General features: G+C 43.4%; 1 protein-coding gene across 2 annotated transcripts in view; it reads right to left on the reverse strand.

Annotated features, from left to right (window-relative positions):
• The window catches only part of LOC140187369 (protein kinase C alpha type), a 314,906-nt gene that overhangs the window by 123,898 nt on the left and 177,159 nt on the right, over positions 1-13,849 (reverse strand). For both annotated transcript variants that reach the window (XM_072242638.1, XM_072242640.1), the window contains exon 5: positions 12,163-12,294. In XM_072242638.1, coding sequence (XP_072098739.1) covers positions 12,163-12,294 — 132 coding nt within the window. The remainder of the gene's footprint in view (positions 1-12,162; positions 12,295-13,849) is intronic.

Consider the following 13,849-nt stretch of genomic DNA (forward strand, 5'->3'; position numbering starts at 1 on the left):
TACGGCAATCAGCCATGGTCACTCTGAATGCCAAAGCAGGCTTGAGAGACAACATGACCTACTACTGGATTTCTTACATCCTAAAAGAAGCTTCCATGGGCACCGGTTTTGTTGTCCTTTCTCCATGTCATTTCATGTCCTGAATCTGTAATTAAACGTCTGGCTGTTCTCAGACAGGGAACGCAGGAGTGAAGCTGGCATTTTCTGGTCCTGTGCTGCTCAATGCCAATAGCGGCACCTGTTTTTATGTACCAAACCATCTGAGCAGCTTCATATAATCTACGTTAAGCTCTATCTGTGAGACAATGGTTCGTTCATGAAGAGTCTGAGTGCACTGGAATAAAATTGTGCTGAAAATGGTGACAGAAAGGATAAAAGGATATTGTTGCTTTGATGTTCGCCAGATACCTTTAACAGAGCAAGTTTATTTTATTACCTTATCTAAAAAAACTGGATTTAGATCTTGAAACAAGGGCAATTGTCTTTTTACTTGCGCCAATTTTTTTTTTCAAAAACTCAAAGCAATCGTTTAATGGTGTGCCATGTTAAAGTTAGTGTATTAACATAGCCCTGTGTTATCATTATACTGTCAAAAGAAGCCTTGTTGAGATTTAAAACAGATACAGGCTTCACAATCTGGTTTCATCTCTGGTGTCCCTACTTACAGTATGAAGCTCTCCCACTCCATGAATTCTGTCATGTGCAAATCTAGGAACACACGAAACAGCCTCTCACAACACCATTTCCCAACACCCAGACTTCAACATTTAAGGATGGATCAAAACAAACTGGATTATACCAGTCTCACTAAAATTGAAGTCTAATCCAAAGAGTAACTTCAAGGCACAAGAGCTGTTTGGGCAGTTAAATCAAGAGCTGTTTTAAGGAAGCAGAGAGGGAATTCCTGAAGTCAGAGTCCAGACAGCAGAGAAAGAAGAGCAAACACTTCTGAGTTTCCCAGGACTTATTGAACGTGGAAAGGTCTAGACAGAGTGGATGTGAGGTGGAAGTTTCCTTTGGTGGGGGAGACTAGGACCAGAGGTCCCAGCCTCAGAATAGAGGGACATCCTTTTAAAACAGAGATGAGGAGAAATTTCTTTAGCCAGAGGGTGGTGAATCTGGGAATTTGTTACTACAGGCAGCTGTGGAGGCCAGGTCACTGGGTACATTTTAGATGGAGTTTGATAGGTTCTTGATTAGTCAGGGTGTGAAAGGTTATGGGGAGAAGGCAGGAGAATAGTGTTCAGAGGAAAATGGATCAGCGGTGATGAAATGGAGGAGCAGACTTGATGGGCCAAATGGCCTAATTCTGCTCCTGTCTTATAGTTTTATGGACTGGAGGAGATTACAGAACAAGGGAAGGGTAAACATGGATTTGAAATCAAGGCTAGTAGTCTCAGTATATCCTGTGCATTCTACACCACATGCTGATTTCAAACCATTTTGCTTTCAGTATCACACATCAAAATTGCTGGTGAACGCAGCAGGCCAGGCAGCATCTCTAGGAAGAGGTACAGTCGATGTTTCGGGCCGAGACCCTTCGTCAGGATGCTTTCAGTATCCTGCCTGACAGTTAGTATTCTTTATATTCTGATTTTTCTTTTTATCGGTTTAAGGCCACTCTACGGTCAGCGGTTAACTTAGAAAACAGATCTCTATCTAGTCCAGCCCTCCACAAAATTTTGTCTTTATTCAGAGCTGAAGACTCTTAAGCTTGTCCAGTCCGTAATTCTGGCTGTCGGACATTGTGACAGGAGCTCCTCAGGGTTATGTCCCCAGCCCAACCATTTTCAATGGCATTATTAATAATCTTCCTTACAAAGTCAAAAGTAGGAATTGTTTACTGATAGCTACAGAGCTTACATCCATATGCAATTGCTCTGATAATGAAGCAGCACATCTGTAAACATTCTTCAGAAAGTGCTGCTGAGTCACTTTCTTGAATCACTGCAGTCCACTTGGTGAGGCAACTCGCACTGTTCTTGGATAGGGAGTACTGGGTTTTAGACTGGGAAATGATTGCAAAACATACAAACTGCCAGAGGAACTCAGCAGGTCAAGCAGCGTCTACGGAGGCGGACAAACAGTCGAAGCTTCAAGCCAAGATCCTCAAACAGTACTGTTAGGTTTGTGTTTTTCGGGAAATGACTATTTGCTTCCAAGTGAAGATTGTGTGGCCTGGAGGAGGATCTGCAGATACTGTTCTACTGCTGTCTTTGTTCAGTTGAGCAACACCGGTCATTCACTGGGGAAAACACTGTCAAAGAAGGAATGGTGCTCCAGTGACAGAGAGATTTCTTGCCAAGTGGGCTGTTTCATCCTGAAAGTTTACTTGCTCCTTTCCGCACTTTGTGGTGCATGGCAGCAACCTTGCCTTTTCTATAATATTTTCTTTGTTTCGTCAAGAGGCCGAGTTGCTAGCTCGACACTCAACCCAGCATGGATGGACAGCGAACCAGGAGCCTTCCAGATTTAAACTCAGGACCATTTGCCTTGAAGTCCAGTGAAGATACCGCTACATCACCAGTCAAATATTTGCCCTGAAAGGCATCACATTTATAGCATGTGCTGCTGAAACTGCAGTCATCCAGGGAAACAGAGAGCTTTCCATCTCATTCCAAGTGGAGCGTGCTGCAGGGTACCCACACAGTGACGTATTCTTGTTGCTACAGTACCTGTGTGCCTGGCACAGTTACGCTTTTGATAATCTGGTGATCCTCAAGGAGTTGGTTTCGAGGGCGCGGCAAAGAGATTGCTCTCAAATGTCAAAGTGAGGTAGCTACCCTTTCTTTTGTTGGAGGTGGTTATTGCCTGGCATTTGAGAGATTATAAAGTCGCTTATTACTTACACTTAAATCTGGGACTAGTTGCCTGATAAGCAGTGATAAAACACAGATCTTATCTCACAATGGAAGGAAGTTCATTGATAAAGCATCTGAAGATGCTGGTCGAATCTAAAACCGTGACGAACACTGACTGACGTCTAACAATTAATTTAAAATCCATCTTTCTCTGGACAAGTTCTAATGCCAGCCAGCAGGGAGTGTTCCCCTGACTCCCATTTGACTTCAGTTCATTTTATAACCTCTTGTAGCCACACTCAATTGATTAAATGCTGGCTTGCTGTCAAGACCAATCATTGGCACTTTATCTCTGGAACTCACCACTCTGGGCTGTGCATATGCCAAGGGTGTTAAAAGGTATGGAGTTAAGTAATTCTGAAGCAATCCATACTGAGCATGCAACCAAGCTGCCTTGGTCCTGACTATTTAGATTTCTGCTTTATTTAGATATTGGATACAAATAAAAACCAGTTTGTGATGCAGTGGGGTGGAGCGGGTGAGCCCTGCAGATTTCTCTCCATGAAGGACAAGCCTTAGCTCTGGGTAGCACTGTTTACTCTGTCAGGTCATAGGTTCAAATCCGACTTCATGATGTTGAAATGTCATCATCTAGGCTGGCCCAGCCACACTGCTGGGACATTTGTTGGGATGTAAATCTAGTCAACTCCATCTTGGGTACTAGCCTTCAAGGGAGCGGTATCTCAGAAAGGCAGTGTCATTATTAAGGACCTCCAGCACCCAGGACATGCCCTTTTCTCACTGTTACCGTCAGGTAGGAGGTACAGAAGCCTGAAGGCACACACTCAGCGATTCAGGAACAGCTTCTTCCCCTCTGCCAACCAATTCCTAAATGAACATTGAACCCTTGGACACTACCTCACTTTTTTTAAAAATATACAGTATTTCTGTTTCTGCACGTTTTAAAAAATCTATTCAATATACGTAATTGATTTACTTGTTTATTTATTTATTATTTTTTTTCTCTCTGCTAGATTATGTATTGCATTGAACTGCAGCTGCTAAGTTAACAAATTTCATGTCACTTGCGGGTGATAATAAACCTGATTCTGATTTGCCCTTTACAGCCATTAGTTTGATTCCCTGCCTGTGCTGCCAGGAGGATGCACAAGATCCATGCAACTACATCAAAGGAGATCATGAAAGTTCTGCCCAGTATTCTCATGAACATTTACCTTTGAACCAATTTCATTAGAATTATCTGACCTCCAATGTGTTATTATTTACAGTGCACAAATTAGTTCCCAAGTGCTAAAAACAATAGCTTATTGATCCTTAGGAGTACCCAGAGTTAAGAAAGGGACTATATAAATGCTTTCACGCTCATTACCCAGCAATGCACAAGAGGCAATAGTTTGGTCAGTACAGGTTCAACATGATCATTTGACAAAAAAGCAGGGGTCTGAGTGCTAGCGAGTACAGCTAGTGTCATTCAGCCTCTTCTCACCCAACCACAGAGGATGTACTCAGCATCCAATTTGTGCTTTCTCGGGTCCACTGATAACCTCCTTTTTTATTGTAATTTATTTTTTATTGAAGTTCATCACCAAACAAACCTTCTAATGTCCAGATCTTGCTGTCCTGTTTTTGAACACAGAGCAGCTCAGCACAAGAACATACCCTTTGGCCCATGATCTTGATTCCAATTTAAACCGGACATCTGCCCGCTCAAGGTCTCCATCCCTCTCCACTTCCTGTCTAAAAACCTCTTAAATGTTGTTATCATATCTGATTCTCCATCCAGACATGTTCCACATTGTGTGTAAAAACAATTTACACTGTAGATCTCCTTTAAACTGAGCTCTAGCATTTGACATTGCTACCCTGGGAAAAAGACTACCTACTCTACCTAGGCTTCTCACAATTCCAGAAACTTCTGTCAAGTCACCGCTCAGCTGCTGCACTTCAGTGAAAATGATGCAAGTTTGTCCAATCTTTCCAGCTTTCTCTGACTGCATTTTAGCACTATAATCCTCATAAGCATCAGCTGTTGACAGTTACTTCCAGTTAAGAACTTCAATTTCAGTCTCCTCTTCTGGTATACAGTAAAAAACCTTCAATTTCCTCCTCACACAGTTGGTAACACTGAGCCCAGGGGCTGTAGGATCAGAGTAGGGGCACATTGTGATTTGAGCTAATTGCAGTCAGGGCAGGGAGAGCGAAAAGGAGGAATCTTTAAAGCTCTAAGATGGGGGTGGGGATGGTATAGAAAGTTCTGCAGCTATTATGCAGTGATCCTTAATGGCACACAAGTCGGGAGATGGGAGTAGAGTGGGACAAAATACCCTCCATCATTAGATCAGATTAATTAGATGAGATTAATTTTATTTGTCACTTGTACATCAAAATATTAAAGCATACAGTGAAATGTGTCATCTGTATCAACGACCAACACAGTTCAAGGATTAAGCTGGAGGCGGCCCACAAGTGTTGCCATTCTTCTGACACCACGTAATATGCCCACAACTTACCCAACCTAACCCGTATGTCTTTGCAACGTGGGAGGGAACTGCAGCACGCAGTCACTGGGAGAACAAACAAGCTCCTTACAGACCGCGGCAGGAACTGGACCTGGGCCACAGGCACTGTAACAGCATTACCCTAACCACTACAGTATCATGCTGCTTCCCTGCATGAGGCGATAACCTGCTGGTTTCCACTTTCTAGGCTGACCAAAGTTAGTTATAGAAATAGCCACTTGGCCATGATACTGCTGACTGATGTGTGACCCATGCCAACACTGCTGCAGACTGATATTTCATTAAAGGTATCATAAGTTAAAATAATCCCAGCACAGGTAGTAGGAAAAACCCAACGCTGACACTTCTGAAATATTTATGTCTTCAGTGCCAGGATCCTCTAGTTGTCTGGACCTCCTTCAACTCCCTAGTTCAGCAACACACACTCAACAATGACACAACTCCAGGGTACTAATATCACTGTTATCAGTTTCACATCTAAGGTTCTAAACATCAAATTGGATTCAATTAAATGCTACAGAGCACAACCTCTATTCAATCTATTTAGATTTGTTCCTTATAAACTGTTATATTGCTGCACTGCTCCCCTTCGGTTTCTCCCTCAAACCAGCTGTATATGGAGCTTGACTGAAAGAACAACAACTGTACTGGTACACCCTGCACACTAAGGAACCACCGGTAGTCAAGTACAATTAAATTTAAATTAATTTACCCATGACTGTATTCCCACTGCTCCCTCAAGGTCACAACGTCCCCCACAGATGCTGCTCGACCCACTGATTTCCTTCAGCAGATTTGCATGTTGCTCCAGATCCCAGTTTCTGCAATCACCCGTTTTCCCCACATGTACTTGCTGGATATACACACAGACTCTAAGCATGGATGACACTTCAGTCCATTACTGAGAGCAAGTAATGATCTTCCTTAATCTGTTCTGCTGTTTTTAGGGGCCTTTGCATTAATTTGCCCAAGTCTCTGTGCTCCAGTGCCCACCTCAGAATGATTCTCATTATACCTCTTCGTCGTTCCTTGCTTTTCCAACCAAAGTATATCACTTGTGCTCTATTTCATCTGTTATGTCTCTGCTCGTACCACCAACCTGTCCACTATCCCTCCAAAGATTGTAATTCTCCTCCGTCTGCTTAATACACTCCTATCCTTGAACAGGGCCTTAACCACTCAGGCTTAAGTCATTAATATACACCAAGAAGAGCATTGGTCCCATCCGAAAGAAATGAGCAATCTCTACAACTTTTCCCTCTTTCCAGTCTCCTAGCCATGGGAGTATTTGTTTTGCCACATCTCTTAATTAACGGACCTCAACTTTGCTGTCTATGTGCTTTATCGGCCCCTGTGGATACCTCATGCATACAATATTCACTACCCTCATCAATCCTCTGTTATCAGAAAGATTAATCAAGACACCATTTGCTTTGAACAATTCCATAGCGTCTTTAATCCATACTCGTCCAAGGGACAATCAATTTTCATTTCTTACAGCCTCCTCATCAATGAGGACCTACTGTGATTGCTCACATTATCTGAACGTCCTTTATTAAGGGGATGTTTCGATTTACATGTGACGAAAAGGAAATAAAAGTGAAACATATTGGCGGCCAAACACTGACAGGCAAGAAAGGCTAAGTGGTGCACTGCTTCAGTATCCAGAAGAAATTTACGCAATAATTTGAAGATTAAAGCCTTTGAGCTTTAGCGTTGGAGGAAACTAGGTGCAGACTAACAGTTCAGCACAGACTGAATAGACAACAGGGCCTGTTCCTGTTCTGTAGTGCTCCATAACAAGCCTCTGCAAATTGAGATGCTCTGAATTTTTCAATCTCTTTGCAATTGCGTGGTAGACTGGGTATTGTGGAAGTTCTCAGAAAGCTTTCTTCCCTCCTTTCAACTCAGTTCCCTCCCCCTCCATAGCTCCACACTTAAAACTGAACTCCTTTCTTCCCTCGAATCCCTGCCCAGGTTCCAAGCAGAAAACAGTCATCCTAACCTCATTCCCAGAGAGAAAACTGCCTTTCTCATTCCTCACCCCTTCCCACGCCTCGTTAAAAAATACTCCATCTCACTAAGTTGTTTGGAATACCACTTCCACACTTCAGTTTGATGGAAGATGGCTCCTTGCATTTCCCCCCACTCCCCACCTCTCATTTTAGGCAGTAATCTGGCAAACCTTTGCTACACAAATCAATCCGTTCCATTCAGGGAAAAGGAGACTGTGCATAATATTCACAGTGCAGTCTCACGAGGGACCTATGTAATGTAGTGAGGTGTCTTTACTCCAGTAGTCAAGTCAAGTCACTTTTTATTGTCACTTCCACCATAATTGCTGGTACAGTACACAATAAAAATGAGACAATGTTTTCAGGACCATGGTGCTACATGAACAATACAAAAACTACACTGAACTACGTAAAAAACAACACAAAACTACACTAGACTACAGACCTACCCAGGACTGCATAAAGTGCACAAAACAGTGCAGGCATTGCAATAAATAATAAACAAGACAATAGGCACAGTAGAGGGCAGTAGGTTGGTGTCAGTCCAGGCTCTGGGTATTAAAGAGTCTGATGACTTAGGGAAGAAACTGTTACATAGTCTGGTCGTGAGAGCCCGAATACTTCGGTGCCTTTTGCCAGATGGCAGGAGGGAGAAGAGTTTGTATGAGGGGTGCGTGGGGTCCTTCATAATGCTGTTTGCTTTACGGATGCAGCGTGTGGTGTAAATGTCTCTAATGGCTGGTAGAGAGACCCTGATGATCTTCTCAGCTGACCTCACTATCCGCTGCAGGGTCTTGCGATCCGAGATGGTACAATTTCCGAAGCAGGCAGTGATGCAGCTGCTCAGGATGCTCTCAATACAACCTCTGTAGAATGTGGTGAGGACGGGAGGGGGGTGGGAGATGGACTTTTCTCAGCCTTCGCAGAAAGTAGAGACAGTAGCTCCAATTGGCTTCCTAATTCCTTGCAGCTTGTGCATATTCTCTTTCATATCCCGCTGAACACTGACACTTTGTACTGTCTCTGCACTTCAAAACTTTTTTTTGACCTAAGTGGATGATCTCACTCACTTTTATTCAGCATTTTACTCCATCCTTCCCCATTCATTTAGCCCGACTATGTTTCTCCAAAGACTCTCAACACTATTGTCATCAAGGATCATGGCAGGTGGGGTATCAGCACTGACCACAGAACCCAACCCCCCAACCTCCGGCCACTGGTCACTGCCTCCCAACCCAAACATGAACTACTCTTTCCTATTCTGGTTCCAAATCCGATCCAGTTTCCCAAACACCTCTGAACTGAATCAGAATCAGGTTTATTATCACCGACATGTAACGTAAAATTTGTTAACTAGCAGCAGCAGTTCAGTGCAATACATAATCCAGCAGAGGAAAGAAATACTAATAAATAAAATTTTAAAAAATAATAAATCAACAAGTAAATCAATTACATATATTGAATAGATTTAAAAAATGTGCAAAAACAGAAATACTGCATATTAAAAAAAGTAAGGTTGTGTCCAAAGATTCAATGTCCATTTAGGAATCGGAGGGCAGAGGGGAAGAAGCTGTTCCTGAATCACTGAGTGTGTGCCTTCAGGCTTCTGTATCTCCCTCCTGATGGTAACAGTGAGAAAAGGGCATGCCCTGGGTCCTGGAGGTCCTTAATAATGGATGCTGCCTTTCTGAGACACCTCTCCCTGGGTACTTTGTAGGCTAGTACCCAAGATGGAGCTGACTAGATTTACAACCTTCTGCAGCTTCTTTCGGTCCTGTGCAGTAGCCCCTCCATACTAGACAGTGACGCAGCCTGTCAGAATGCTCTCAATGGTACAAATATAGAAGTTTTTGAGTGTATTTGTTAACATGCCAAATCTCTTCAAACTCCTAATAAAGTATAGCTACTGTCTTCTCTTCTTTATAACTACATCGATATGTTGGGGCAGTTTAGATCCTCAGAGATCTTGACACCCAGGAACTTGAAACTGCTCACTCTCTCCACTTCTGATTCCTCCATGAGGATTGGTATGTGTTCCTTCATCTTACCCTTCCTGAAGTCCACAATCAGCTCTTTCGTCTTACTGACGTTGAGTGCCAGGTTGTTGCTGCAGCACCACTCCACTAGTTGGCATATCTCACTCCTGTACATCTTCTTGTCACCACGTGAAATTCTACCAACAATGGTTGTATCATCAGCAAATTTATAGATGGAATTTGAGCTATGCCTAGCCACACAGTTATGTGTACATAGAGAGTAGAGCAGTGGGCTAAGCACACACCCCCAAGGTGCGCCAGTGTTGATCGTCAGCGAGGAGGATATATTATCACCAATCTGCACAGATTGTGGTCTTCTGGTTAGGAAGTCGAGGATCCAATTACAGAGGGAGGTACAGAGGCCCAGGTTCTGCAACTTCTCAATCAGGATTGTGGGAATGATGGTATTAAATGCTGAACTATAGTCGATGAACAGCATCCAGACGTAGGTGGTTGTGTTGTCTAAAGCTGTGTGGAGAGCCATTGAGATTGCGTCTGCTGTTGACCTATTGTGGTGATAGGCAAATTGCAATGGGTCCAGGTCCTTGCTGAGGCAGGAGTTCAGTCTAGTCATCACCAGCATTTCATCACTTTTGATGTGGGTGCTACTGGGCGATAGTCATGAAAGCAGCTCATATTATTCTTCTTAGGCACTGGTATAATTGTTGCCTTTTTGAAGTAAGTGGGAACTTCTGCCCATAGCAGTGAGAGGTTAAGAATGTCCTTGAATACTCCTGCTAGTTGGTTGGCACAGGTTTTCAGAGCCTTACCAGGTACTCCATCGGGACCTTCTGCCTTGTGAGGGTTCACTCACTTTAAAGAGAGTCTAATATCGGCCTCTGAGATGGAGATCACAGGGTTCTCCCTTTCGAAGCGTGCATAGAAGGCGTTGAGTTCATCTGGTAGTGAAGCATTGCTGCCATTCATGCTATTGGGTTGCGCTTTGCAGGAAGTAATGTCTTGCAGACCTGCCAGAGTTTCCATGCATCCAATGATTTCTGCCATTGAGCTTCAAGTGGTAGGGTGTCACAACCCACCAACCTGCAGACCCATGAATCAGAGACTGAAGTTCGGCCATTCGCTGAGCCTACTTCTGAATCACCCCAGATCCTACCTGTCCGCACACTCTCAGTTTTCTCTGTCCCATGCCAAGTTAAATGTGGCCATAAGTTACATATCTGACCTATACTGTCTGAGACACATCACCTGAAGTTTGGCCGTAAACCACCTTTACCTCCAAACTTCCACATCGCACCTCAACTATAGGCAGCCTTTCTGAATAGCAGGCACAGAAACCCAGGAGGATGAAGCATAGCGTTTTATGGCTCAGTGTTCCAGATATCAATCCAGATAGCAGCGATCATGTTTGCTGTTGTGTGCTGGGGCAGCAGGCTGAGGGTAGCAGACACCAACAGAATCAACAAACTCACTCGTAAGGCCAGTGATATTGTGGGGATGGAACTGGACTCTCTCACGGTGGTGTCTGAAAAGAGGATGCTGTCTAAGTTGCATGCCATCTTGGACAATGTCTCCCATCCACTACATAATGTACTGGTTGGGCACAGGAGTACATTCAGCCAGAGACTCATTCCACCGAGATGCAACACAGAGCGTCATAGGAAGTCATTTCTGCCTGTGGCCATCAAACTTTACAACTCCTCCCTTGGAGGGTCAGACACCCTGAGCCAATAGGCTGGTCCTGGACTTATTTCCTGGCATAACTTACACATTACTATTTAACTATTTATGGTTTTATTACTATTTAATTACTTATGGTACAACTGTAATGAAAACCAATTTCCTCCGGGATCAATAAAGTATGACTATGACTAATCATATTCTCCTAAGTTCTGGCCTTAAGCAGTGCCATCAAACTGCCTCTTTTTGATATTTATCAAATTTAGGCTTGAGAAATTCAGTTTTGGGATATAATGTGATTCCATTGAATGGCTGGCTTTTGCTTTGAATGTTTTAGCAGTATGGATCACAGGCCTTGAGATGATTGTTAATATATGCAAGGCCCCTGGCAGATAGACACAGGGCTCCACCACAGGTCATGCCAGCTCCAGTCACTGCCGCAGCATTTACCATGACAAAACAGTGGCGAGCACACACAGAGCAGGACAGGAAGTAGTTCCGCTTGACGTCAGTGGGCCGTGAGGGAGACCGTCCAGCTCATTTTGGCTTTAGAAGAGCTGTCCATTCTTTGTGTGTGGTATAAACTGACACAGATTCACAGACCACTATCAAGCTGGGGATTTAGCTTATCCAGATAAATCCCATTTTCCTTGGAGAAAGTGAAAATGAAATTATGGTTTAATATTTAGGATCTTGGAATAATTCTCAGGGTAGATATAATAAAATCTCCAGATCAAGAAGGTATAACCTTAAAACCAGAACCAGGCCATTAAAAAGGGATAAATTATGAAACAAAATAAACAAAATTCTGAAAGGCCATTTCGGAGTACATGTTGAGTTAAAGGTTTGCTTGGCTGAGACATATAGAACAAGCTCCATGCTTCTAGAATAAAGGTTGAGAACAAACATTTTCACTGGTGATCTTTGGAATTTATTGATCAAGGTACCATACAAAGTTAATTACTGACCAATAGATTTTTGGATACTTTGTGAATCGGGTGTGTGGGGAAGTGGTACTGACTTAAAAGATCTGGCATGATAACACTGAACAACAGGACAGTACTGAGGGATGGTCGGCCAGCTCCCATTTTACTATGTTATGTGCCTGCTACTATTGTCATTGGCTGCTTACCTGTGACACGAAGCACGCTGTCATCGGCAACCTCCACTTTCAGGTAAATCCTGCCCCTCCTCTCAGTGTGGTCAGTCCCACACATGCTGGGTACATTTATGACACACTTCTTGTGTACATTCAAGTCGCAGGCTGTGGAGTGGCAAAGGTACACACATTAAAAAGCTGTCATTACAATAATACAGCTCAGGGGTTAGTTTGACGAGATGGGCCGAAAGGCCCATTTCTGTGCTGTATGGCTCCACAATGCATTTTGTACCAAAATAATGGAGAGGGTCTTCAGGAAAACAATCTGCCCCATTCGTAGGGAATAGAGAGAGGAAGGGGAAAGAAAATTCATTTAACTGGGAATGCACAAATTTCACAACATATGCCAGCGATGATAACCTGATTCGGATTCTGAAATGCACCATACCAACGTAACGTTACAGCTCTATAAAGCTCTGGTTAGACCACACTTGGAATACTGTGTTCAGTTCTGGTTGCCTCATTATAGGAAGAATGTGGAAACTTTAGAGAGGGTGCAGAGGAGGCTTACCAGGATGCTGTCTGGATTAGGCAGCATTGTTGTTTGAAATAAAGGAGAGGTGAGAGGACACAAAAGAGGTGTACGAGAAGATAAGAGAAATAGTTGGATTGGACAGTCAGTAACTTTTTTTCCAGCGTGGCAATATCTAATATGAGAGAACATAATTTGAAGGTGACTGGAGGAAAGTATGGGGGTGGGATGTTGGAGATAGTTTCTTTTTCCCTACAGAGAGTGGTGGGCTCACAGAACACACTGTCTGGGTTGATAGTAGAGGCAGTTACATTATGGACATTTAAGAGACTCTTAAATAGGCAGATGGATGAAAGAAAAATAGAGGGTTATGTGGGACTGAAGGTTGGTTTGGAGTAGGTTAAAAGGTCAGTACAATATCATGGGCCGAAGGGCCTGTACCATGCTGTAATGTTCAATATTTTATTCCACAAGTGAAGTTCACAAATGAGAAATCTGAATCACAGAACTGCTGACTCTCAGCAGATATAATAAGCAGCTTATCTGGAGATTTATAATCATATATATCCTTTCATCTATATATATATATATCCTTTTAATAGGTTTATGTGAACCAAGCCTCAAATTGCATTCCTGCAAAAGCATTGCCTGATCGTGAATTTAATTTTCTAAGGTTTTGCATCATGAAGATCAACGTGAGGGTTAGCTTATCACAGAAACGCCTGCAATGCATTTTTCTCTCATATCCTACAATTCTTTCCTGCTTGTGTGTGTCTGTGTCCATGTCTGTGTGTACATCTGCATGTGTGTCTCTGAATTATGGATCCCCAGATTACGGATCTCTCTGACTCCATCCCCAGCCCCGACCGCTCTGGGCACTTCTGAACCAGCGACACTATTATTGCCAACACCGGTTCCAATGACCCCGAGCGGATGCAGAACCTGGATTTCATCACCGTCAATGCCAATTCCTACAACCTTGGACACCTTCGGACCGCTAATTGCACAACCTCTAGCTCTAGCCTGGACCTTGACCGCCAGCACCTCCAAGCCCAGACTTTACACCTTTCCTCACCACCACTTTGCAATCCAGTGACTCTCAGGCCCCACCATCAGCTCTGGGTCGTTGGAGCCTCCATCTTCTTCCCACCCCACCTTCCCTGAACACCCCATCCCTTCTCCCTTCTT

The sequence above is a fragment of the Mobula birostris genome, chromosome 24, assembly GCF_030028105.1.
Source record: "Mobula birostris isolate sMobBir1 chromosome 24, sMobBir1.hap1, whole genome shotgun sequence".
NCBI classification, from domain to species: domain Eukaryota; kingdom Metazoa; phylum Chordata; class Chondrichthyes; order Myliobatiformes; family Myliobatidae; genus Mobula; species Mobula birostris.